The sequence below is a fragment of the Rhyacophila brunnea genome, unplaced genomic scaffold, assembly GCF_057557595.1.
Source record: "Rhyacophila brunnea isolate RB1 unplaced genomic scaffold, BYU_Rbru_1.0 scaffold_19, whole genome shotgun sequence".
Taxonomy (NCBI): domain Eukaryota; kingdom Metazoa; phylum Arthropoda; class Insecta; order Trichoptera; family Rhyacophilidae; genus Rhyacophila; species Rhyacophila brunnea.
Genome location: NW_028232848.1, coordinates 19,269,725 through 19,295,368, shown reverse-complemented (window position 1 = coordinate 19,295,368; position 25,644 = coordinate 19,269,725). Strand labels below are relative to the sequence as shown.

The window sequence follows — 25,644 nt, the reverse complement described above, 5'->3', positions numbered from 1 at the left end:
ATAGATGTAGCTTTTCACCTGTTCGAGCTGAGTGCCATTTATGAGGATCTCTTTTTGGCCTGCAAAGCAGTTGAACATGACTTTCGTCTTTGTTACATTTATTTTCAAACCTACTTTGTTGCTTACTTCAGCGAGTTCCTGCATTCTGCTTTGGAGGTCTTCTGAGTCTTGCGAGAAAATTACTATGTCATCGGCAAAGCGCAGATGACTCAGGTATTCTCCATTTATGGGGATCCTTTTGTCATTCCAGTCAAGTTACCTGAATAAGTCTTCAAGGGCAGCTGTAAATAGTTTAGGTGAGATTGTATCACCTTGTCGGACTCCTTTGCTGATAGGAAATCTTCGCGATGGTTTATGGAGATTTACAGATGCTGTTGCGCTACTGTATATATTATTGAAAATATTTATATAGCGTCCAGGGATTCCTTGTTTTCTGAGTGCGTCGAGTATTGAACATTTCTTTATCGAATCAAACGCCTTCTCATAGTCTATAAAACCCATGCATAGTAGCAGTTTGTATTCCTGGTACCGCTCTATGATTTCTCTGACGACTTGGATATGGTCCATAGTGCTGTATCCTCCTCTAAATCCGGCTTGTTCTCTCGGTTGGTTCTCGTCTAGTACATTTTGCAGACGGTTTGAGAGAATTTTTGTGAACGTCTTGTAGAGAATAGGGAGTAGACTTATTGGACGATAATTTGCTAGGTCTTCTCTGTCATCTCTTTTGTAAAGAATGAAAATGCTGGCATTTTTCCATACCTCTGGGACATCCTCTTTGCATATGCAGGCTGTGAACAATTGTGCAAGTACTTCATTTGCATCCTTTCCTGCTTTTTTGAGGATATCTATCGTTAAACCGTCTTCCCCGGGAGTTTCCCACTTTTCATGTAATTTAAAGCATGGGTTACTTCCCAGGATGTAATTTCGGGAGTATGGTCTTCCGAATTTCCATTTCTCTGAAGATCTAAGTCTATAGTCGTATTGTCAGTGTCATCACTGTAGAGATCGCTGTAGAACTCTTCAACTCGGCTTAACAAGTGTTCCCAATTTCTGACGATAGAACCATCTTTTGCTTTTAGTGCTGTGATTTGACGTTTTCCTATCGACAAGCATTGCTTGTTTTTGTTTAAACTTCTGCCTGCTTTCACAATTGCTTGTATGAGGTTTACATTGAATTTACGAAGGTCTTCTCTAATCTTCCTTCGGAGGGTTTTGCAAAGTGATGAAAACTCCATATCGTTTTGTGCCTGTCTATCGCTCTTGGTTTTCCTTCTCTGCTCCATAAGATTCAATGTTGCCTTCAAAAGCTTGGTGGAAGGTGTAACTTCTGAGCTTTTTACGCCTGTTTTTTCTGCACATTGTAGAATAATATTCGTTATATCCTCCGCGTTGGATAGGGAAACGGTTTCGTTCTCATCTAAGAAAGCCGATAGTGCATTTTTGAGTTCATTTTGGAATTCAGTATTGTTCTGGAGGTATACGCGAGCATTTGACTTCTTCTGCAGTTTGGATCTTTCTGATTTGACGTTCAATCTTATCTTACATCTCACCATCCGGTGATCACTGCCGGTGTTAAACTGATTGATCACCTTACAGTTTAAAAATGTATATTTTCTGTCAGTGAGGATGTAATCGATTTCGCTGGTCCTTCCTGTTGGGCTTCTCCACGTCCATTTACGTGTAGGTTTATGTTGAAAAAAGGAATTCATGATGTGAAGATTGTTGGTTTCAGCAAACTCCACAAGCATGTCCCCTCTACCATCCCTTGAGCCATGTCTGAAATTATTGTCGTTATGTCCAAAACCTTCATATTTACATTTAATATAACATAATATTCCAGTTATGAGATAGATTAATTCAATAAAAATGAACACATCTGAGAAAAAAAAATATGTTAAATATGTAGTAAGATGAAGGAATAAGATTTTTTTGAAATGTATAAGTGGAAAGGATCAGTGAAACTAGGCTCCCATAAATCGTGAAACATGGCTGGCTGTCATCCTCATCGCAAAAAAATAATATAAAGACAGCTGGGCCTGAACAAAAAGCCAGCCGCACGATAGATAGTATCATGCAAAACTTTGTCTATCCAGCAATGGACATTTTTTTAAGACCGCATTTGTATTGGATGGAAGATGTAGACCAATACTAATTGCTAGCATTATATAATATGGCCTAAATGAACCCACACGTGGAAAATGCATACATTATTATATAACATTTTTTTTTTGTGTAAGTATGTATGTAGACCAGTGTAGTGTAAATTGAGCGTAGTTGTGCAGAAAGCAGACAGTCCACAATTTAGGAAAAAATGAGTTATCGTTTTTATCACAAACTAACATGTTTTTTCTACCTTCTGCATAAATCAGCCAGGCATCCAGCATACAAAATATAACATAAATGCGTTACGAAAATTTCACATAACAAAAATCACGCTACCGTTGATTTGCTGAAAGCAGCCACAATCACTTTCCACGACCTATTTCTGCATTTAATTATGTTCACAAATAGTTGGTCTCCAATTTTGCAGAAATCACGCTTAACATGACGGAAAAATAGTAAATCTTCTTCTTGGTCATTTCTTCATGGCTGAGGATCGTGACCACCTTAAAATGTTATCATCTTTTGAGCGAACGAGACTTTTCACCCTTCTCAATCATCTGCTTCTCTCAGAGCAGAGTGAAGGCTGCCCCTAGTCAGCTTCTTCACTTGGTCGCTCCAGCCCTCCGACGCTCTCCCTCTTCTTTGCCTTCCCCGGAAGCTACCCAAAATCACCAGTGTCTCCAAGTTATCGGGTCCGCGCCGAACAATATGTCCAAAAAACTGCATACTTCTGACTGGATTGACAAAAAATGGGTTTGGGTCGAAATCCCGAAGGCCGGTATCCCGAAGGGCGAAATCCCGAATGCTGAAATCCCGAATGGCCGAAATCCCGAATAGCTGAAATCCCGAAAGCCTAAATCCCGAAGGCCGAAATCCCGATTGGCAGGAATCCCGAAGGCCGAAATCCCGAAAAATAATTAAGAGAGATAAAAAAATGTTTTTTTGTCTCTCCTGTAGAAAATTGCGCAATCGTAACATTTATCTTGAATTGCGCAAATTTTACAAAATGTATGATTTTTTTGTCTCTCTTGTAAAATATGCGCAATTCATAACGGCCCACATGCTCCTCGTAGGTCAAAATTGAGTTTTTATTGTATTTTCAAACCATGATCCTGGATACTCCTTTAACGTTGTAGATAATATATTTATATAATTTTGAAGCCTTATTATCCTTTATATTTATTTTAAACATTTAATGACTGTATAAAGTATTTTTATTACATAAAATAGTATTCTTTTAAACCTCTCGCTCTAATGTTTTAGAATATAGTCATATTTCGGTACATGAATGTGCAGTGGTGTTTATGATTTTTTACATTTATTAATTTTTAAATGCATTTATAAAACCATTAGTATAATTTATGACGAGATAATTTTAGTAAGATATTTACGATAAAAAATTATATTGATAATCTCTGTGATCCCAAATTTGACAAGAATTAGGCATTTTATTACTCAAAAAATGGGCAAGATTAACACATTTGAAGATAATTCTAAAGATACTCATTATAAGCTATGTTTTTGACCATTCAAGTGTGATAAACATCTTATGAATAATGATTGCTTTATAATAATTATTGACCTAAGAATAAGGTAGTGTTTTTTTGAAATACGCCATTTCTTTTGTCATTCCCCAGTGGTTAATAATAACTCCCCCTTCAGCGATACGCCACTGCGTAGCTCGTTGAATTGTTTAGCTCACTCGGTGAGGGGTTATCAATAATAAGAAGATGTTTCCTTTTGAATGAGAGTACGGTTATGACTCTGTTTATTATTTTCTCAGCCAATATACAACGTTCAGTTTTCAGCGTACAATATTCGGGCAAATGTAGGTGAAGGCAGCAGACATGTAGACGTAGCGACCGATTTGATATGAAGCGAATGCGCGAGAAATTATCTTACCCGTAAGTAAACGGGATAAGATTTTTCACCGGGTAGTACTTCGGCGTACAAGATGATTCGAAAGTTCCAGAAGCGACGAGAAGAGATGAGCGGCGAGATACTGATGGAACGGATCCAAAGTTGAAGAGAGGCTGCTAGTCGGCGAGTGACTGTTTCCGAGGGCTGATCCGTGAGACTGATAATTTATTACCCGGATGTATCTCTATTTATAGCAGCATCCCTGTTTCTAATTGGTCCAAAGAGATAATAAGAAGGGGTGACCATAGATTCTAATGTATTCGTTAATTCGTACTACGTGTCATCTCTTGTTTATTTAATAGGAATTTACTGAGTTGTCAAAATGACCAAGTACCAAGAAATAATATGTTATATGCATGTGGATGGATGTTTTGACGTTATAAAATATTGTCTATCTAATTCGATTGATTTTATATAAATTTATCTAGGGCATTTATATAGCTGTCTCTGGCATAAACTCGCGGTTTTAGTCTTATGCCAAGAGTAAACACACGATTTGATTAGCGTTTAAATTATATGCATTTACAACTACTTACTAGGTACCCATTGACATAATAATAAGCCCTGTAATTGTCATCCACCGACCTTCACATAAATATTTGTGATTTTACGACGTAAACCTGTCTGTTGCCTTTACCTTTTACAAATACATATTAATTATATATTCATATAATCAGATATAATTATTATAAACACAAAAATTGAATAATATTTCATAAAATTTGAATTTAAGGGACTCTATGATGCTATGATTTGTTTTTTTTTCGCGCGCTTAATTCTTGTCTAGCGGGAAACATTTTACATACGCACACCGATGCACACACATACCAATGCATTGGCCGGCCGTTGGGTATTTGTAATGCCCTCAATTTGGCTGTTGCTATGCGCTCAGTTACCACGCGGTTTATAAATATTACTTCGTTTAATTATTTATTCTATATTTATCAATTTATGTTTAAGGAGTTTATGGATTGAAATATCATTCGATTAGTGTGTTCCACATAACATTTTAATTATTTATATACACTTTATTATTAATCTCTCGCTACTGCGTTCGTCTCTTTATATTAGCAATCATTCTTCTCCTTTTATACTAGTACATAAATACATAATATTAATAAACTTATACCTAACATTTTATAATAACATCATCACAGGTTTTATGTACAGAACAAGGCAATTTAGCATACATCATTCTTTCATTCCGTATTACCTTGTTCGTAGCGATTAATGTCCCGTTCGATATGTTTACATACCGAACGGGTAACGTAAAACCTGTGAACAGACAAACAAATTACATATGATTAGACAAGGAAGCGTTTAGATGTTTTACTAAGCCGTATAGTTAGAGATCAGGTTTATATGTCGGCTTATTACTAATTAATTTACTAAGCGTATACGCCTACCTAGCGGCAGGTGGTGACATTAAGCTACAACATACGGCTGTAGCCATAAATTGACAAGCTATAATTGAAGTAGGGAGTAAAATGATATTGACTAAGCTAGAGTTGCTAAGCGCAATTCACAAGAAGTGTTACGATTGCGCAATTTTTACAGGAGAGACAAAAAACCATTTTTTTTCGTGATTTTTGATTTCGTCCGGCACCCCGATTATTATTAGCTAGTGCTGAGTTATAAAGAAAAAGTATGTGACACTTAGACATTAGAAATCCCGAATGGCCGAAATCCCGAAAGCCTAAATCCCGGAAGCCGAAATCCTGAATAGCGAAATCCCGAATACTGAAATCCCGAATGGCCGCAATCCCGAAAGCCGGAATCCCGAAAAATAAAAAAAATACAAACAGTAATATTTGCGCAATCTTAACACTTATCCTGGATTGCGCAATTATTACAAGAGACAAAAAACTATTTTTTGTAGAACAAATGGGTTTGCAAGACAATTTAATACACTAGCTTGTAAAATGAACGTCTGCACAACATCTAAAATCTCAAATCATCAACATCTAAAAAATCAACATCCCAAAATCAACAACAAAAATCAACAATCAAAAAATCAATATCTAAAACATGACGGAAGGTGAAACTAGAGTTGCTTAACACGATTCCTATAGAATAATATAAAATTGTCATTTATCAGTACCTACCTATATTCAACATTATAAGGACTAATATTGTACTATATGTATGTACCTATATGTTACAATGGTGATGCTTTGGTTACCATTGTTGTAATATACCTACACTCACCACCTTAGATTAAAGAACTTACCACCGTATTTATTTATTCTATAACTACCACCTAAAATTATTAGATGTACGCACTGAACACGTACCTACCTAATTTGTGAGTGTATTCGAAACTAAATGATTCAATTTATGTTGCTTGTCCTAACCTAACCTAACCGATTTTTTTTAAACGGTACATGTTCAAGCACGCGCGTTATCATGATCTTACTCCCTACTTCAGTTTTAGTTTGTCAATTTATGGCTACGGCCGTATGTTGTAGCTTGACCACTGGGGAATGCCAAAAGAAGTGGCGTATTTCAAAAAAACACTACCTTATTCTTAGGTCAATAATTATTATAAAGCAATCATTATTCGTAAGATGTTTATTACATTTAAATGGTCAAAGACATAATTTATAATCAGTATCTTTAGAATTATCTTCAAATGTGTTAATCTTGCCCATTTTTTGAATAATAAAATGCCTAATTCTTGTCAAATTTGGGATCACAGAGATTATGAATATATTTTTTTATCGTAAATATTTCACTATCATATCAATCTCAAGAGTGTTACATTATAAATCTTGCGAGTTAATTGTTAAATAAAAAACTGTTTACTCAATATATATCTGTACCTACATTTATTAAGTAATAATATATTATTATGTATATTAATGTTAGACAAAAAATATTACTACCAGCGATAATATAACTTTCTGGTCGATTCCGTAGTATAAAAATATATAAGCATCCTGAATTATTGTATTGAATTAAATATTGTTAAAATAATTCTTTATTCGTGATTATAACCATTAATAAATTATAATATATTTTACCTTGAGAAAGTGTACTTGATAAAGTGGCCCTTGCTACACACAGAGACATATATAAATACAATGTTACAAGCAACATAGTATCTGTGTAGTATTATAACTACTCGCTAAATACAATATATATAATAATATCATCCTCTCTACCTGTGCTGGCCTATTTATAATATTTAAAAATGCACTTGTTTAATCTATCGTGTAGTTAAGATTATTGTAATTTTAAATCATTTAATTAGCTTAGCAAACAAAAATCTTTTCTGAAAATTGTTTATTTATTATCAAACTTTCACATAAATTTTGAACAGGTGTTATTAAAGAGATAATGCGCCAATAATTATTGTATGCCAACTATCTCATTAATTATTATCAATATTATAATACAACTAGCTGACCCGGCAAACGTTGTTCTGCCATATAAATTATTTCTAGTGAATATTTTGGTTTTTAAATAAAAAATAACGAATGTATCGTAAGTGTGTGGGGATGGGATCTATGACAGAAAGAGGAATGGAGCGCTGTAGACGATGACCACCGATAAAAACAAAAAAACACCAACCATTCATTTTCTCAATTCAAAATGAGTAATGATGTTCATAATGAATGAATTACCTATGACAGGATCTCGTTGTTTAATGTTTATGCAATATCCGTCTTGTCCCTTACAGAAAATTAGCGGATATTGGAGAGCGTCGTATGAACGGTGTGTGTCAGCGATGAACTCCAGATTATTGTTTTTTCTACGAATCACGATTTCTCGCGTCGATGTACGGTCGCCAACCATGATTACAGCAATGTCGTCAACAACAGGCGCATTGAATCGACGCACATGCTCTCCAGCTGGTGTTTTATCAGGATTGATGACAATAGCGTGATTGTCACTTTGGAATTCGTGCATGTGTGCTTTGAAGAATTTCAATAATTCAATAGGGCGTCCAGTTCGCCGACGATGCGCCTGGCATTAGGCTAATTGAGGTTGTTGTAGCCGCAACATGCATCCACACGATTGATGTCCTCACCGCCCATGAAGTAGATTTGTAAAAATTTATGTGGTTCGTTTAGCATTGGCAGCAATGAGCCTACTTTGTGGTATACTTGGCCTTTGATTTTGAACGTAAAATGGAATTGTTGACCATTTGCCGCAGTATTGTGAACAATTTCTGTTGCTCCGAACGAAATCATTTGGAAGCATGAATTGAATGTGCGAATGGACTTCAGGAACAGGTTTGAATCTGGAACCGTGCCGATGAGCAAGCCGTTCAATGGTTCTGGTGGTATCTAGATTTCTGGTAGTTGCACTTTTCCTGATGCGCAACACATCCCGGCTGACTCATGTTTCAATTTGAGCGCATGACAATGGGGACATTCTTTGTCCATAGCACCAATCAGCACTTTCGGATGAGCGGAATATTTAATATCTGGCTCCTACTGGAATGCGAGACGAAGGAACGAAGCGGATATAAATGCTCGATGTACTTGTTGGCGTTGTCGGTCATTTGCTCTGCGTGTGTTAACTACGAACCGGCGCGCTTGGCTCCGTTCCAATTGTCGTCGTTGATTTCGTTCAGCTCGATCCTCTTGTGATTGAGATGCACGCAATTGCGACATGCTCACACGCACGTTTTTGTTATCTTGTTGGATTTGTTCGTCTGTTCTTTTTGCTTTACTATTTTGCATGTTTGTTGCTTTATTCGTTCGACGGCCCAAATGGCCCCCCTTGCGTCTTGCTGGCATTGTGCACTGTAATACACGCACACAAAAATAGATAAATTAAAATAAATCGTACAAAATTTTGCACGCACTGCGTTGTGATATGCCGAATGAAATGTCTAAATGACGCTTCTCTTGAATTCTTCTCGGACGTAGCGCCATCTGTCATTCAACAACATAAATAATTTCGTTCTGTTTGAAATACGAACGACGGTTAAATTTGTTCACACAAAAATAATAAAATCGCGATTAAAAAATGGGAGGGTGGGGATAGGAGGGTGAAAATTTGAGGTTATAATTATTTTTTGATGCCAAATAATAAAAAAATACAAAAAAAAAATGTCAAAAAAAAATAAAAGAAAATTTTTTCTGGATAGAGATACCCTAATCACCTAGCGGTATGAAATATACTTGTTGACCTATTCTCATACCTAACAAATATACATAAAAAAAATCATAAACATCGGTGAAGCCATTTCGGAGTAGTGCGACCACAAACATCGTGACACGAGATTTTTATATATATAGAGATGTTATCATTGATTTTAGTAAGTATGTGATAATTCCGAAATGCATAGAATGTTGAATTACGTTCAATTGAAGTAACGCCATGCACATATAACATGGACACTGCGATAATTTTAATTAAATAATGTCGCGTTTCGCTATCATATTTTTTACTTTTTTTTTAATTTAGCTGTCCGATAAAATATTCAAATATATTTTTAAATTAGCATGATAGGTATATACACTGTTACACCCATGATTATTGGGCCTCTCTCGATAGTCTAAATTACGTAATTATTAGGTGTAACCATGTCACCTGACCTCCTAGTCAACAATGGGCGTTCGTACGTCCAAAATTCCTTGATTAAAGCCTCCCCCAAACCAAAGCGAATATTCGCAGCGAATTCGCAACGCCCTCGCTATCGCTGTCGCTACCGCTTGGATTTGATGCGAATTTCGCGTTTGGCCCCACACCAAAGCGTCAGCGACGCAGCCATAGACTAAATAATTTTATTTACGCGCCAGATTTAAAATTGTAAATATTATTAATATTTTACGCCAATTATTCTATAATTTTTATGAATTAAATATAAAAAATACACGTACACTATAGCGCTTTCAGAATTGCTACAACTTTTACCCACTTTGCGTAAAGTGTATTTTAATTATCTGAAACAAGGTGGCAGCATTGGATGCAGCCATAGACTAAATACATATACGAATGTCAAAGTGACAGTTGTGTGTTGACAAAATGTACACGTCTTCTGAATGCTTATTACACGCTGAAGATATAATGAGATGGCGTGCGACAAATTACATCGACATTTAATATAACCTTACTTTATGACAGGGCAAGATTGCCATGGCTCATAGGTAAGATAGATTTACTCAGTTTCATAACTGCACATATTATAAATAAGCATTTACCATGAAGGGTTAACAGGATTTGAAGGTAATATGCTATTGAAATAACATGTCTCCGTTATTTGAATTGTAGGTTTTGACTATTTTGCGTTTCTACGCAGAGGGAGCGTACCAAAAACGGGTAGGCCAAGTCTTCTGCGCAATGAGCCAGGCATCAGTAAGCAGATGCATAGGAAACGTGTCCGATGCTATAATAGCAGTGCTTAGTAATACTTACATACAGTCGCCATACAGCGCTGACAGTCTTTAGTGTTGTGTTGATACCCTCTGATCAATTTATACAATATTACAATGTACATGTCATGTAACTAGAGTAACTGCGCATAGACACAACAAGTAAATTACCTACTCAATAAGAATTTAACGGGAATATTATTTTGTGTCGGTAAAAATATTTTTTAATTTCAGACTTCAAGAAAGGGCAGGTTTCCCGAAAATCATTGGGTGCATTAACTGCACCCATGTGCGAATATACCCGTCATACTTGGAGACTTTCAAAAATGAGCGCAGAAAATTTTCTGTAAATGTGAAATTCGTAATAAAATCTATGTTGTTTCTGATACATTCATATTCATTACGTATAATATCATAACATGACATTTATTTTTATGCAGGTATCTGACATGTCTGACATGGACATTCTGGCAGTGAGTGCCAGATTTCCTTTGAGTGTTTATGACCAATTCATATTTAGTGGATCGTTGGTAAAAACTGAAATGAAACATCTACAGAACGACAAGAATTGGGAATTTTGTTTTATTAGGGAAGTATGTTAAACTTTACTTTACTATGGCAGTACCAGTAACAAATATTTTTGTTTGGTTTATATTCATTCGTATTTTGTACAGGTACTTCAAAGGAATCAAAATTTTGCATAGGTATGAATATGATATTTAATGAAACAGTTTTTTAATTATTTAAATCCTGATTTCTAATATTTTTACAACTTTCAGTCGAAAACATATTCAAATTAACAGACTGTGTATATTGAAATCATTCTAGTGCCACCATAGGCCAGCCAGACTCACTACACGGCTGCCCACTGTTTGACCAGGGATGTGATTGAGTGTTTTTGGATAATGGACCACACCAGATCGCATAGCTACAGCAACAAGTGCAAGACCAACCGTGGCTATACATACAGTATACATGTATATATTAAATATAATTTATGTATATTTATTTATGGCTTATACACCGAAACAAAATATGTCACTTAACTGTACTTGAATATTTTTGCAGGATCATTCAATAAAAAATACTTGGTTTAGGTTAAGAAAGTTTTAATAATCATTTTTGCACAGAATACAAGAAAAATATTTATATAATTATTAGAATTACAATGAGCTTTAAAAGTTACACGATATTGTAATAAAATGGACAAATATGAAAAAAAATAACAATAAATTGTATATAGATAGGTAGACAGGGTTCAGATGATTCTGGCAGTGCAGGCGACTCATTTAGGTGTCAGTATTGTTACTTTCAAATGACAATAACACCATTCCAATGTGATTCGGTCGTGCCAGAAGACTCTGTCCTTCCTCTATTTAGTAACCGGGCGTTTTACAACTTTAAATGAAAATTAAGTGGGTATATAGATAGTATATTTTTTCTAGTATAATATTATTTAATTAGGTGACTTTTTATTTCTTTATTACTTGAAATGGTGTTTATATGGTAGATGGATTATAATGGTTTTGAAATATAGTTATTTTTGTTAATTCTACTTTAACTGAGTCATTTACCTTGACAGCTGTTTCGGCACATAAACTCATTTTCGGAACATTCAACAATAATTTGTGATTATAAAAGAGCTACAGGTCACGTAGCAAATTAAATACGCTTAGTTAAATAATAAATACATACCAAATATTTTACAAAATACACCACATACATCCATCTAATATGGTATATAAAATACAGATTCAAGTATCAAATAATTCTTGGATAAATAGATGTTTATGTAAGTATATGTTTTTTTAAATACTTACATGATACTGTGTTGTATAACATTTAAATTTATATTTTTGATTTTGATTTACATACTTAAATGTACCTACATAAATTTGTAATGTACAGTAGGTACTTAATTACATTTTTAACATTAGGAAATTACCATTATTCGATTCTATCCACCCGCCATGTCTATAATCACCCCAACGCTGGATAGAAAGAGACATCACACAAAATTGGCTGTTTGATAATAAATGGTAGTTGAAAAATATTTTAGAGTATGATTATGTCCATAGAAACAGGTTTTAAGTCATTCATATTTGTCCGAATAATGTGTAGCAGAAAAATAGAAATTTTAAAAAGGGTCTATTCAGTATTCACCCCATTCTACGGCAAACATTTTTCTTAATAAAAATAGGTACATCAATAGAGGAATCATAAAATGGACCTTGGCCCTCGCCCACGCCTTATTCATCCTTGTATATTATATTATCACACTTAATGTTTTGGAAAATTCATTAACATTGTGCACAAATGCCACTTTTGTTGATTGACACTTCACTTAGTTGATCTCTTTGTTCACGTGAAGTACAATAAAAGTATGTAGCAGCGAAGAACTAGAGACCGAAAATAGTAGAAGGAGCTAGAAGAGGCTTTCATCTAGCAGTGGAATGACCCCAACTGATGTTGATGATGAAATATTATTTTATTCCTGTTAATGCCGGGGGTTTCATTTTTAATTTCTTCTGGTGCTTTGTACCTACGTTGAAAGGTTGAAGATCTTTGCTAAAATTAAATTCATCACAAAGCATTAGTATATCTCCAACATCGTTCAGGTAGGTATCCATGATGATAATATAATATTATGTACTTAGAGGAGGTACCTGACCTTTATATTTACATGCACATAAAATTATTAATCTTATTGCCTAATGCAGACCAAGATATACCTACCTACATAATATTACATGAACAGAAGTTTAAGAACATCTCAATTAAGTTTAAAATGTTTGTAGGTAGGTATACAAATTAATGTGAAACAGAAAACATTGGTTATGTTAGGTAGGTACATGGAACATGTAGATATTATCTTGGTTCGCGGTCGGCACTGGGCAAAACCAGTTTATTAGCTCAATATACCTATACATAATGAAGGAAATATATACCTAGTAGGTATATAGGTACATAATATCGTTTTTGTGATTGAGGTCTCTTGAGATCAAAAAACAAACAACCTAGGTACCTATGTCCTACTGTAAATAACCCGATAGTAAGTAGTAAGGTTTTTGGTCTAAAACCTTACAAAATACCACAATGACGACATGGAGTACCTACTTATCTACCTATATGTATATTATATCTTTAGCTACAATAGAAATGCTATGCTGCATAATGTTAGATGCAAAAAAATAATCTTAGACTACCTATCTAACCTAAAAAAATATTATCAACGAATATAAAATGGGTATTTACGTGACCGATACCGAATATGATTGAAGTAGGTATTGTAAATGATACGTATCTTATCTATGAATGATACCTAATTATAACATTATTGATATGACTGCTCGAAAGTCGAAACCAAAACGTCAAACGATCGCAATAAGTTAGAACTGTCAGTGCCCTAACAATCAAAGTTATAAAGTTTCTGTTATTAAAGGCTGTGCATGACGCAAATTAATAATATGTATTTTTTAAATATCGGGACCTTAGATTAAAGTTATTTATTTATAATAGCGTATTCATCCTGTCAAAAAACTTTACATACTTTGGTTAGACAAAGATAAAAGATATTATTATGACGACCTTCATACCATTTTCAACAATTTCCCTGCCAATTTCATCCCATATCTTATCTTTCTTTCTCATGTTTTGTAGTCACTGTCAGAGAAATTATAAAGGATTGGATATTTCCGGACCAACTCGATCAGCTGCTCAATGTCTTCGCCATTTTGATTTTACTAATTCCCTTGGCGAAATTGTCCGCCGTGAATAAATTCGCTGTCGACAGAGTTCCCGAAAATCGCAGCGAATATTCGCTGCAAATTCGCACTCAAGACGCAAGGCGGTCGCGCAAGCGTGCTCTGTCCCGTAAGCCAATACGAGCTTGATTGGCGAATAATTCGCTGCGAATATTCGCCGCGAATATTCGCTTTGGTGTGGGGGAGGCTTAACTGTCAAAATGTTCAACATGTACTTAGCACGTAAGAATTGTATCTAATTATAATAATAGTATATCAGAAAAGAATGTGATTTGCCGAATAAAACAGACGAAAGTCAAAGGAATTTAATATTAAGAATAATAAGGAGTATGTAATGGAAGGATGGCAACACTACTCGATATAAAAAAGTCAGTCTAGGGTAGCCATTTTAAAAGAGTGAACACCGGCCCTCACGACTCGGAGAGTAAAACAAATACAAATTAAGCATGGAAGTGAAAAATGGGATACGGAGTGAAAGGCCATAGATTAAAAGTTGTGAACGATAATAATTATTAATAACAAAACTAAAATTAAGAGCATAAAAGATTTGGAAGTGTAACTAATATGAGTAATCTAAGAATATAAATCGACCAAAATAAAACGAGTTTCATTTTAATCCTACCATGAAACAGATGGCAATTTAATTATTTTTTTTGTGAATCCCGGGTTCTACCAACACCCCGAGCTAGCCACAGGACCCGGGATATCTCAATACCCACTATGGGGCCGTCCACATTTATGACGTCACACGATTTAGGTTATTTTTAACGCCCCCTCCCATACCGTCATATTTCGTCACATAACCTTTAACCCCCGTCCCCCCCTAGGGAGTGACGTCTTATATGGACGTCCCCTATAGTCATAGTATAAAAACTAGACAATAAAAATTGAAAAATTATAAATTAATGCCCAATTAATATACAAGTACCTACATTAAATAATTAAATAATAAATACAGTTGCTTTTTCAGTAGTAAATTCATTAAATTGAGACATATACGTCCTACAATACTTATCATGTTTACAGTATTTATTTATTATTGACATGGCAATAAAAAATACGTACATTATCAACATGGTGTCTGTTAACATTTTATATGACACAGTGAAAATAATAATATAATAAAAGGTAGGTACATATTTAATATGGTTAGATGTAAATTATTGTAAGTATGCAGTTTAACGTATCACAGTTCACCGTGGGCTGTTGTATATTAAACGTGACCGTATGGCATATTTCATGTAAAAAATACGTGTCGTTCGTGGAACATTTCACAAGCAGCTGCTTGCTCACCTATTTTTGAATTATTCAGAATTCTATATAAATTATGATACGATTGTACTTATATCCAATTTACTTTTTTTTTTAAAACCATATTCAATCCTAAGAAGATTGTATGGGCCTTCACAGAGTGAATGTTACATTAATTGGTTTCTCTTTTTAGGAGAAATGGATATTAGCCACTTGCTCAACCTAATAGGTAGATATATATATATTATATATTGCGAGACCCGCGATTCAGGACTTACCTAACTGCCTTGTCCCTTGTATTTCGGTGGGTTTTGTGTGGTTTGGTGTTTTATTTAAACATGAATTTGATCTCAACCTATACGACCATCTGTTTTCGATACAGTAGCTCACGGCGAATTGTAATACGGTAAATTCTGAAAATAAAATGTAACGTAATATACCTATTACTAAATTAGTATTAGATGGTGTTGGTTGCATTGATATAATATTATGTACTATGAAATGTTCCAAATCTGCGACAGTATGCAGCAAACAGTAACGGAATTCACGTCATAATAATTACAAGATAAAAAAAAACATTTTATATACAACTTTTTTAAATTTTCTGTTGAATTATTATGCTTAATATGCTCAAACTTGTACTTTATAAGAAGTAAATAAAAAACAAACAAACAAACAAATATAGAAATACTGAATACTGAAATGTCATTTTGATTTCCATAGTAACGCACGTATATATTAATAATTTAGTTGCTAGGACGACCCAGTTAGCAACCAATAATTAATAGTGGATTGGATTACGGATTTCTTCCGAAATAGCTTTTCATACAAAACAGAATTAACGCTTTCGCTGCTGAATAGATAATGAGATTTTAATTGCCCCCTTTAAAATGCACGTTAATTACATCGATCGGCCGCCTGGTCATTACGCACCGTGTGCGTCTTCCGCGTCCAAAGTATTAACTGAAAATGAATTCAATTCTACTTAAAGATGGCTAAAAGAATGCATAGGCATCGTGTTCTGATATATTCTAAAAGTTTCAAATGTCTAGCTAGTCGGTAAGTTAGTTAAAAATCGATTGCAAATTCGCTGACGAAACAGATAGAATAGAATGGTGATCAAGTATTAATATCACATATTTGCTGTTTTTTATAAGTTTTTTTATTTATTTATTTTCGTTTAAGTACATACTAATGCGTATTACAAATAACAAAATGTGGTGCCATAATAAAATAATACTTTAATAACTATTTATATTAAAAATACACACGTCATATATTTTATCTCAAAATTAAAAATAATCGAACAATAATTATACATAACAATATATTATTCTATTTGTTCACACGAGGCATGATCCTAAATTATAGATTATTATTATGTTCCTAATAATTAACAAGAATTAAGATTTTTTTTCGTACATCCTTGGATGGGCTTTCCCTAGTAATATTATTATTATAATTATGGTGAAAAAATATTGACATCGTGTCTATGACAGTTCTACCGCTGGTAATACTGCTCTAAAGAATGTGATGTTCTTTTGTTTCTTTAGTGAAATCGTACTTTTTTGTTTCGATTGTCACTGAAAAAATTATACACATAACCAATGTAATATTGTAACATATTAATGTATATCTGTTTAAAACTTAAAATTTATAATTTCTTTCAAAATTTTATTTCATATCATGACTAAACGATTACAAATTGTTGTCTTTTTACAACAATTTATATTAGCGACGCTTTCACAAACAGCAAATAGAAAAAAATCATAGTTAGGTAAGTACCTATAACTCAACAAGAAATGAAGAAATTTGAGAATTTTTGGGAAAGCTGGGAATGTGATTGGATTAGGAAGATAAAGAAAAATGCAGACAAGGGAAGAATGGACGAAATTAGGGTCTTATCGTGATGCACAGAAGACCCGGTGCTTGCTATTTATCCCCGTAACAAAAAATGGAATGATATGTGTTGCTCCACTTTGTAAAATTCGGAATAACAATATTACAGTATATAAAAAAGAAAAAAGAAAATAATATACCAACCCCACTTAATACAGCATTACGTAAATGCAGCATACGCTGATGGACAATTTTGAAGATAACATTTTCGACTGCCATCGGAGAGACAATGTAGATCAACGCTTATTGCAAGTAAATGTAATTTTATTAATTATATAATATATTAATATAAATTAACCCACGCTTAGATAGGCATCTATAATAAAACATGTTTTTGTGTAGGTATTGTAAGTAAAGTTTCATTCGTATTGATTGAAGGTAAAAAAAAGTATTAATAGTATACTGAATTATACATTTATGAAAATGTGGTGAAACGTCCTGTCTGAGTGCCAAATAGACGATATTTAATGCTGGTCCAGAGGAAATACAGGAACATGATGATTACTACATATTTCACGGTGTAATGTACCACCATCATTCTGTGAGATAAAAAAAAACAAAATGGTCAGAAAACAATCTAATATTGTGTTAAAGTTCTCTCAAAAAGGGCTTAGTATGGGTAGTATTAGCACTGCCTTCCAGAATGAAATATAGAAGACAATGGTATTAGCCAAAAACAGTAAACAATAATTTAAATATGACATTTTTTTAAAACATTACACGTAGTTCTACCACGGATTAATATTGTTCCATTCGTAAGTAGGTAATGAATGAGAAAGTAAACACCTTTAAATTCTATGAATTATTGGGACTGCAATCGTGTCTAGAAGTTCATGAACATAATCGGTCAACAGTCTTTTGGTATACAAAAATAATATTTATAATATATATTTAATTCAGTTTAATCCTGAAAATTTCGATTTTAGCTGAATCACCGAGTAGATCTAGTGGGTCTATTCTATACTTATCGAACACTAAATTGATAAATAGTATCAAACTTAGGGTAGGTTTGTATCAAAATATTAGCACTTATTGTAACAATTACACGAAGCCGGTTTTTATTGTTGCAATAAGTGCGATATTTTAACAGCAGCAAGATAGGTGCTGTTAAAATATAGCACTTATTGCAACAATAAAAACCGGCTTCGTGTAATTGTTACAATAAGTGCTAATATTTTGATACAAACCTACCCTAAGTTTGATAATATTTTTCACTTTATCACTTTAGCGGTCGATAAGCATAGAATAGACCCACAGGGACGTCCATAATAAATAAGCGCACAAGATATTCATTAATTTTAAGCCCCCCACCCCTCAACAGCAAACTCTGTCATGCAATATTTTAAACATTCATTAAAAAACAAATTCCTTGAAAATGATCGACTTCAATATAATGTTCTCACCAAAATAAATATACTATTATCAGAAGAAGAAAAGCTGTTTTGTGACGCCACATTATTTAGATATTTAGAACACCACCGTAGGGATAATGTATCCCAATTAGATACATTTTGAATTGACAAGCCGCCGTCAGCCATTTTCAGTGCCGTGTGTCTTGGCCCTTAGTCACAAATTATTATAATATGTCAGTCCCTACCCCCCCTTAAGGTCTGGTATCATATATGGACGACCCCTGCTTCAAGTTAGTATACAAGTACAAACTATGTTCCGTGAATTTATCAGAAGAGTACGTCAAAACAAGCTAGGGCACATTATTTATGCGAAGCACGATTTTCTTATTATGCTGCAACGAAGTCAAAGCCCAGGTACAAAATGTGACGCCTCACCAGATATAAGAACTCTACTTCTAATATTGTGCCTGATATCAAGAAGACTTTCAATTCAAGGACCCAATATCGTCGTAGTCATTGAAAATTTCATTCACTTATACCTACTACTTTTATGTGTGTTGTTTTAAAAATAACTAGGTACTAAATAAATAATTCTTATTGTTTTTTCTCATTTTATTTAAATTTATTGATTAGGTATCTATTATTTAGATACGCCACAAAATAAACAAGGTGTGCCATTAAAATTTCAGGATTTGCGAAGTGTTCTATCGCAGGAAAAGTTTGGAAAACCTGATATATTTGTATACCTAATAACACACTGACCTCTGTCGAAGTGTATATTGCTATTCTTTTCATTTGATATAATCGTTTATTTCCGGACATACAGACAGTATCCGCCACTGCCAAATACAGTAAACATAATAAATTATGATTATGTATTATTTATTACTCGGAGTCGAACGATATGCGAATATAATATAATATAATATACAATTTTATTCAATCCAATACTGTTTTGGCATGGATTGGCAATAGGTACCGGATAAATTATTATTCAATTCAGATTTTTAATAACTAAAATTTTTATTTAGAGTTAACATAAGTAGATACTGTTACACCCCCGAATGGTCCCCATTTGGGGATGTCTCTGTGTATCTGGAGAGGCCCGAGTCGGTATCAAATCCAACAAATAGTAAGAGTTGATTGCGAAAATAATTAAATAATGTTAAATATCTGACCGGCAACATTGTTTGAATGCCGTTAAAAAAATACGAATGGCAACGCCGCATTTGTACGGCTCGTAAGCAACCGTTTGTTTTAGCGGGAGAAGCATTTTTGACAGCAATACAGTATGCAGTGTTAACCTCGCTATCCGACAAAACCATACATTGAAAAGAATTTGTATAAAAATGTAACCTTTAGAATATATTAACGTAAATATACCTTGTTGTTTCCAACACAATTCCGGTGTGTTATTTGTTCACTTCAAGTCCTAAATCCAGACGAAAATCCATACAACGAAGCAAAGTGACAGCATGTTTTTACTTTCGAAAATGGAGGGAAATGACAGTACCTACCTTATTTTTTAACAATAGATCGTAATTACGAAATACCTACCACAATTCCAGCATTTACAATCCCTGTATTTCGAATCGAAAAATAAAAGGTATTTATTTTTTTACCACTGTGGAGGTTGTATTCAAATGTTTGTTTTTAGTGGATGTTAGCCACTTGCACAACCTATTAGGTCCATACTATGGTTCACATACATTGGAAATAAATGGATTTTTCTAGACCCGGGTTTCGATCCCGGGACCCACGACAGTATACGGCTATCGTGGGCGTAATACTCGAGTACCTACTGGGTTATTTCAAGGCATTTCTCATCCCAGTCCAGTCATATATGTACACATATCCGTTTTATTTTATTTTTGCAACAACAAAAAATTACCTGAAATAACGCTGGTTAGCAGATTTCCGATCAGATGGTTTGACTTTAATTAAAAATGTCTTGATTCCATCAGCCATTGCAGGCAAGTACTTATCATACTCGATTGTATCCAAATCCATGTTGAACTCGATCTTTTCAGACGGCGACAAAGAATTCTGTAACTTCGTCATATTGTTATATTCGAATGTCCATTTTTGCATCGTAAATGGTGCCAATACATCCATATTTCTGTGGATTTTTTCGTAGAATTTGAGGATCCTGTGAATTAAAAAAAAAAAATGTAAATTGCATCGTACCTACGTAGTCAAATGTTTTCCCACAGTAAAAATATTCAGTACCTATCACTTATAGGTATTTTAAATTGACGATTTTTAGGGGACCTCTGTCTGCTAATTCCGAATTTACCAGCTGATATACGTTTGCTTAGTATAATAATATTGTAAAATGTGGTAGGTAGACAAGTTCATTGTTCATTGTTCATTTCATTCTTAATATAGATTCATTTAAACACCTAGCGTATTTTAAACTAATTAAAAATTAATTATTATTGATAATACTAATTTACTTTTAGTAATTATACTTTTAAAATATTGTTTGCGTATGAATTGCTGTGTATTTTAATACATACATATTATTTAAAATTCATTTGTCATAATTCGAACAGATGTATTGACAAAACTGACTTTGTTTCATTAGAGACTAATTTTTTAATGTTAAAAAAATTATTAAAGCCTAGTACCTACCTACCTATATTTTTAAAACAATAAAAAGTAGAGGATCGATCTTTAAAGTTACTTGCTGTAGGTTTGTTTCCGCTACAAACCATAAACTAGCGATTTCCAAACTGGGAGGCGCGGTGTGTTGCAAAGGGAGGCGCGAGAAGTTTAACACAATTAATGGAGGATTAATTTCAAACCAAATGCATAGTTTATAAAACGGCCGCTAGTTATAAACTACATAAGAAAACAGTCCTATAAAAGGTTGTTTGCAAACCTATCTGAAAATATGGAGTCGAATTTTATAATACCTCACTTCTATCCTATTTGAAGCGCGCTGTAGCCAGCGAAAAAATGAAATAAAAGGGTCAAATGTTGAAATTTGAGGTAAATTTGTTCAGGAACGATAATTTTGTTTATAAACTTGTCTATTTGGTTGAAATTAAAAAAAAGACTGAATAAATCAATGCAAGGACCATTAATGCATTCACTGATTTAAAAAAAACAAAGTTCATAAAAAATTGGAGCTTTGGTGTGATACCTATGTCCTCTATGATGATTGATATACTTAAATGATAACTCCCGAGTCCCGTGCATAATTTAAGGTAGGTGGGCCCGCCAAAGATCCTGGCCTGGGACTCCAGGATTTATTTAGGATGTGGGGCCCATGATAGAATCCATTTGTCAATGAAAGATGATAAATTTGGATGGACCACTATTGAAATTGATTGTGCGCAAGCGCATTCATCAAATTAATTTAAAAATGAATATATAAGTAGTAAAACCTTGTTTATTTTTATATTTTTTTTTTCATATTTGTGTTAGTACATTTTTGATTATTTAAAAAGGTGTCTGTATATTATTTAATGAAATAAAGAGGGGGGAGGCGCCAAGATTAGATTTTTTTTAAAAGGGAGTAACATAAAGTTTGGAAACCACTGCCATAAACTGATTTGAGCGTGTTTGATATTTTATTTTGCGGATGCGTGGGTCCAAAATATTTTGTCAAAACACAACAACCGAAGCACTTCGGTGTGACCGAAGCCTAACTATTATAGCACGATTGTATTTTCGTTGGCGTCTTATTGCACAAGCTATTTTTTTTCTACGGTATGTCGAAATCGGTCATAAAATACAAACAAATGAGACATGGATCAGGTACATATTGTGTGCATTGATCTTTTTACGAATAATAAATAACATTATATACAAAATAAAAATGATACAATATTTTTTGTTCAAATAGTTGATCGGTTTCTGCGGTCTCCGCGTTTCTAGAACTGCTAAAAGAATGATAGCTTACTTGGTCTTTTTCCCTCTGATGATGAGCACGGTGTCAATCAATATGGCAGGAATAGTGTGGAGCAGAAAGCGTAGAACCAGATATCCTAGACGATTTGGAATAATTTTCACCGAAGACACCCTACAATAAAAAAAAAGTTATCATTTAAATGGATTAAATTTAGATAAGTAATAGACAATAAAAATGAACTCAATTTATTCATAATATAATAATTTTATTTAAAAGATGTTGAATCTTTTTCCAGAACCAAACCTGTTTGGTCTCCCTACCATGCAACACATAACTGTTGCGAGTTTGTATCAAAATCAGCGCTCGAAATTGAATATTTTACGAACAGGAGCGCTTGATAATTCTCCAAAAATATTAGTACTAAACGTAGTTACTATTAGTTTTATGTATATTTTATAAAAAAGATTTTTTGTTATATAGCCAACCTAGCTCAGATGGTCAAATTATTTTTTTGACGAGACGAAGCGATAATTTTGTGGATTTTTGGGAATGGCGCTCCGGTGCCCTCCGGTCCATTTCGAGCCCTGAATTCAAAATTAGTAGTCCCAATGGTAGTTTTGCAACTATTCACCGTTAAAATTAGTTGAAAAAATAATAATAATAATAATATACTTAATAGTTTAAATTCTTTAATACTCAATATTTAATTTTACGCAATTTGAACAAAATATAACCTGTGTATATTTCCAAAATACATGAAAAATAGTCTGAGGTGCGCATCCAACTTAAAAATAATGCTGTGATTTTACAAATCATTTTGTCACATTCTAAAAAAAACTTATTTTATTATTTTAATGATAGAAATATACATAAAATTCAATGTAGGTACTAATTAAAATTATACTAGATTATAATTATAAAATTAGTAAATTTAGATGCGTATTGATTTTTTTTAATTGAATTTATCAGTACAATGTATTAAATCGTAGTTTTTACTAAAACTGTTACTCTTACCCAAGAAATTAAATTAAAATAACTTCAATAAATAACACGAAGATTATATGGGTAAATTAGTGGTTTCACATAATAATATATGGAGAGTGGGATAGGATGGGGTATACTAACGGAAGAAAAGAGTGTAAATGTAAACAATAGATGATGCAGAGCTAGAAATTGACCGGAGCGCCATTCCGGCTCATGAAATTCCCAAAATTATTGCTCCGTCTTGTGGAAAATAATTTGACAATCTGAGCTTGATAGACTATAAATAACAAAAAATCTAACACACTTGTTTTTATAAAATATACATAAAATCAAATAACTATGTTTATATTTCGGACAATTATTGAGCGCTCCGGTTCGTAATGGTAATTCTTAATTCAACTGGGAATTGAATGTAGAACATTTTCTAGGTTAAATTGCTAGTTCAAGTTTTCTCATAGTTAGCGAATGTAACCAATAAGAATATTGTAAGAAAAAAGAGGAAACTAACTTCCATAAGATTGTCATATTCCATGTCCATTTGATCGACTCCACATTCGGGGTGAATCAAATTATATTCTCTACATTCACTCTAACTCATGCGTCTAATAGAGAATATCTTACCATATTACGTTTTTTATTGGACTTCCTTCTGCATAATTGTAGGCACCAAAAATGAATTCTGACATCGTTAAGCCATTTTCTGGACGAGGAACATAGTTGTAAATTGGCGTTGCCATTTGGCTAAAGAAAAAATAACGTTAATATACTCGTAATATTTCCTTATAATATAATTATCTCTAACACAGTGGCAGTTTAAGATAACTTAAGGCCACTTAAGGCGACTAAGGATTCCAATAGAATTTTAATCCTGGGTTTCGTGATAAGTAAATAAATTTCTTATATGACTTTTTCCCCAATAACTAACTAGGTATATTATGTGTACAATAATTTTGCAGCTTAAATTTTTAATAGTTTTTTCAGATTCAAAATCTTACATTTGGCAAGAAACAACCGTTTATTAAGAGGATAGACGAGTGAAACATAAAAATTGCAAGGTTTGGAAACGCTTGTTTTTATAACAAACATCTTATGAATCGATTTGATAGCTGCGGTGTAATTCAAACGATTCCACAATTTTATTGTATTGCATAATTGCCCCTAAACAAGTCTTCAAGATGTCTTTCTTATTAATAAAGATTAAATATTTATATATACAAAGTTTTAAATGAATACAAAACATATTTATATATATTATACATAATTTAGAATGCTTTAGAAACATAGGCAAACCTATTGATAAATATGTTTGAAACATTATCATCACATATCGGGATATTTATAAAGCTTGGAGTTTATTGAATATAAAACATTTTTAATTGGCGCCATTTTATTAAAAAATAAATTAAATTGCAGATCATTATTGATACTGAGTAAAGTCGGAAATACGTTTCTATGGAATACGAGAAATTTACCCAAATGTTACATTTGTATTGATAATTCGGCATATATTCACATTAATATCAATTGGAGTAAAAAGTTTCAATCTACCGAGGCTCTGTTCCGGTTCGCCAAGCTGTCGCAATAATTGCATTCGCACATAAGTCACCTGGTACTATTTGTGCCGGTAGATCGCCTTGCATATGTATAGCCCTTTGAAAACAAAGCAAAATCATGTTATAAATATAAAACTCACTGAAAATTGGACGATTTGGCGTCTCCTAAGTCAGTTCATGGATCTTATTAGTCTATAAGATATTTATATTAAAGCAACCCAAATCGATAACTCTTTAGTTACCTTAATAATCCATAGATAACTCCAACAGATAATCCATTAGGTCCGTTTACATTGTCAACATATCCAGGGACTGTACTATTGTAAGAATTTCCAACAACTATAAAAAAACACTGTTTCAGTTATATATAATATTTAAAATCATTTGTGTATCTACTTATTTTGATGGTGCTCTAATAATTTTGCATTTTCTCTATAAAACCATTAAGTTTGTAAAAAAAATCCATCTCTTCAGTTTATGGACTGTCTAATCGTTCCGGTTCGTGAAACATTCCATTACTGCCACTGAAAATTTTACAACATATTAAATTTTATTTCGAATAGTATTGTTGGATGGAATACGGTTAATTGAAAGTATCTACATAGGCATCAGAGCCAGTGTGACGTATGT

The 25,644-nt window shown here is 33.3% G+C and overlaps 1 protein-coding gene across 1 annotated transcript; it reads left to right on the top strand.

Annotated features, from left to right (window-relative positions):
* The first annotated feature begins 9,966 nt into the window (after positions 1 to 9,966).
* Positions 9,967 to 12,461, top strand: LOC147072822 (uncharacterized). Its single transcript, XM_085945850.1, has 4 exons — positions 9,967 to 10,127; positions 10,587 to 10,698; positions 10,793 to 10,945; positions 11,181 to 12,461. Exons 1-4 carry the CDS (start codon positions 10,117 to 10,119, stop codon positions 11,226 to 11,228), a joined length of 324 nt encoding a protein of 107 aa, XP_085801976.1. The 5' UTR covers positions 9,967 to 10,116; the 3' UTR covers positions 11,229 to 12,461.
* The last annotated feature ends 13,183 nt before the right edge of the window (positions 12,462 to 25,644 follow it).

What these genes read in the sequence shown, in the direction of transcription:
- LOC147072822 (XM_085945850.1), top strand. An exon ending in ATGAGCGCAGAAAATTTTCT is followed by an intron (nt 10,699 to 10,792) that starts GTAAATGTGAAA and finishes ATTTTTATGCAG; the next exon opens with GTATCTGACATGTCTGACAT. An exon ending in AATTTTGTTTTATTAGGGAA is followed by an intron (nt 10,946 to 11,180) that starts GTATGTTAAACT and finishes AAATCATTCTAG; the next exon opens with TGCCACCATAGGCCAGCCAG.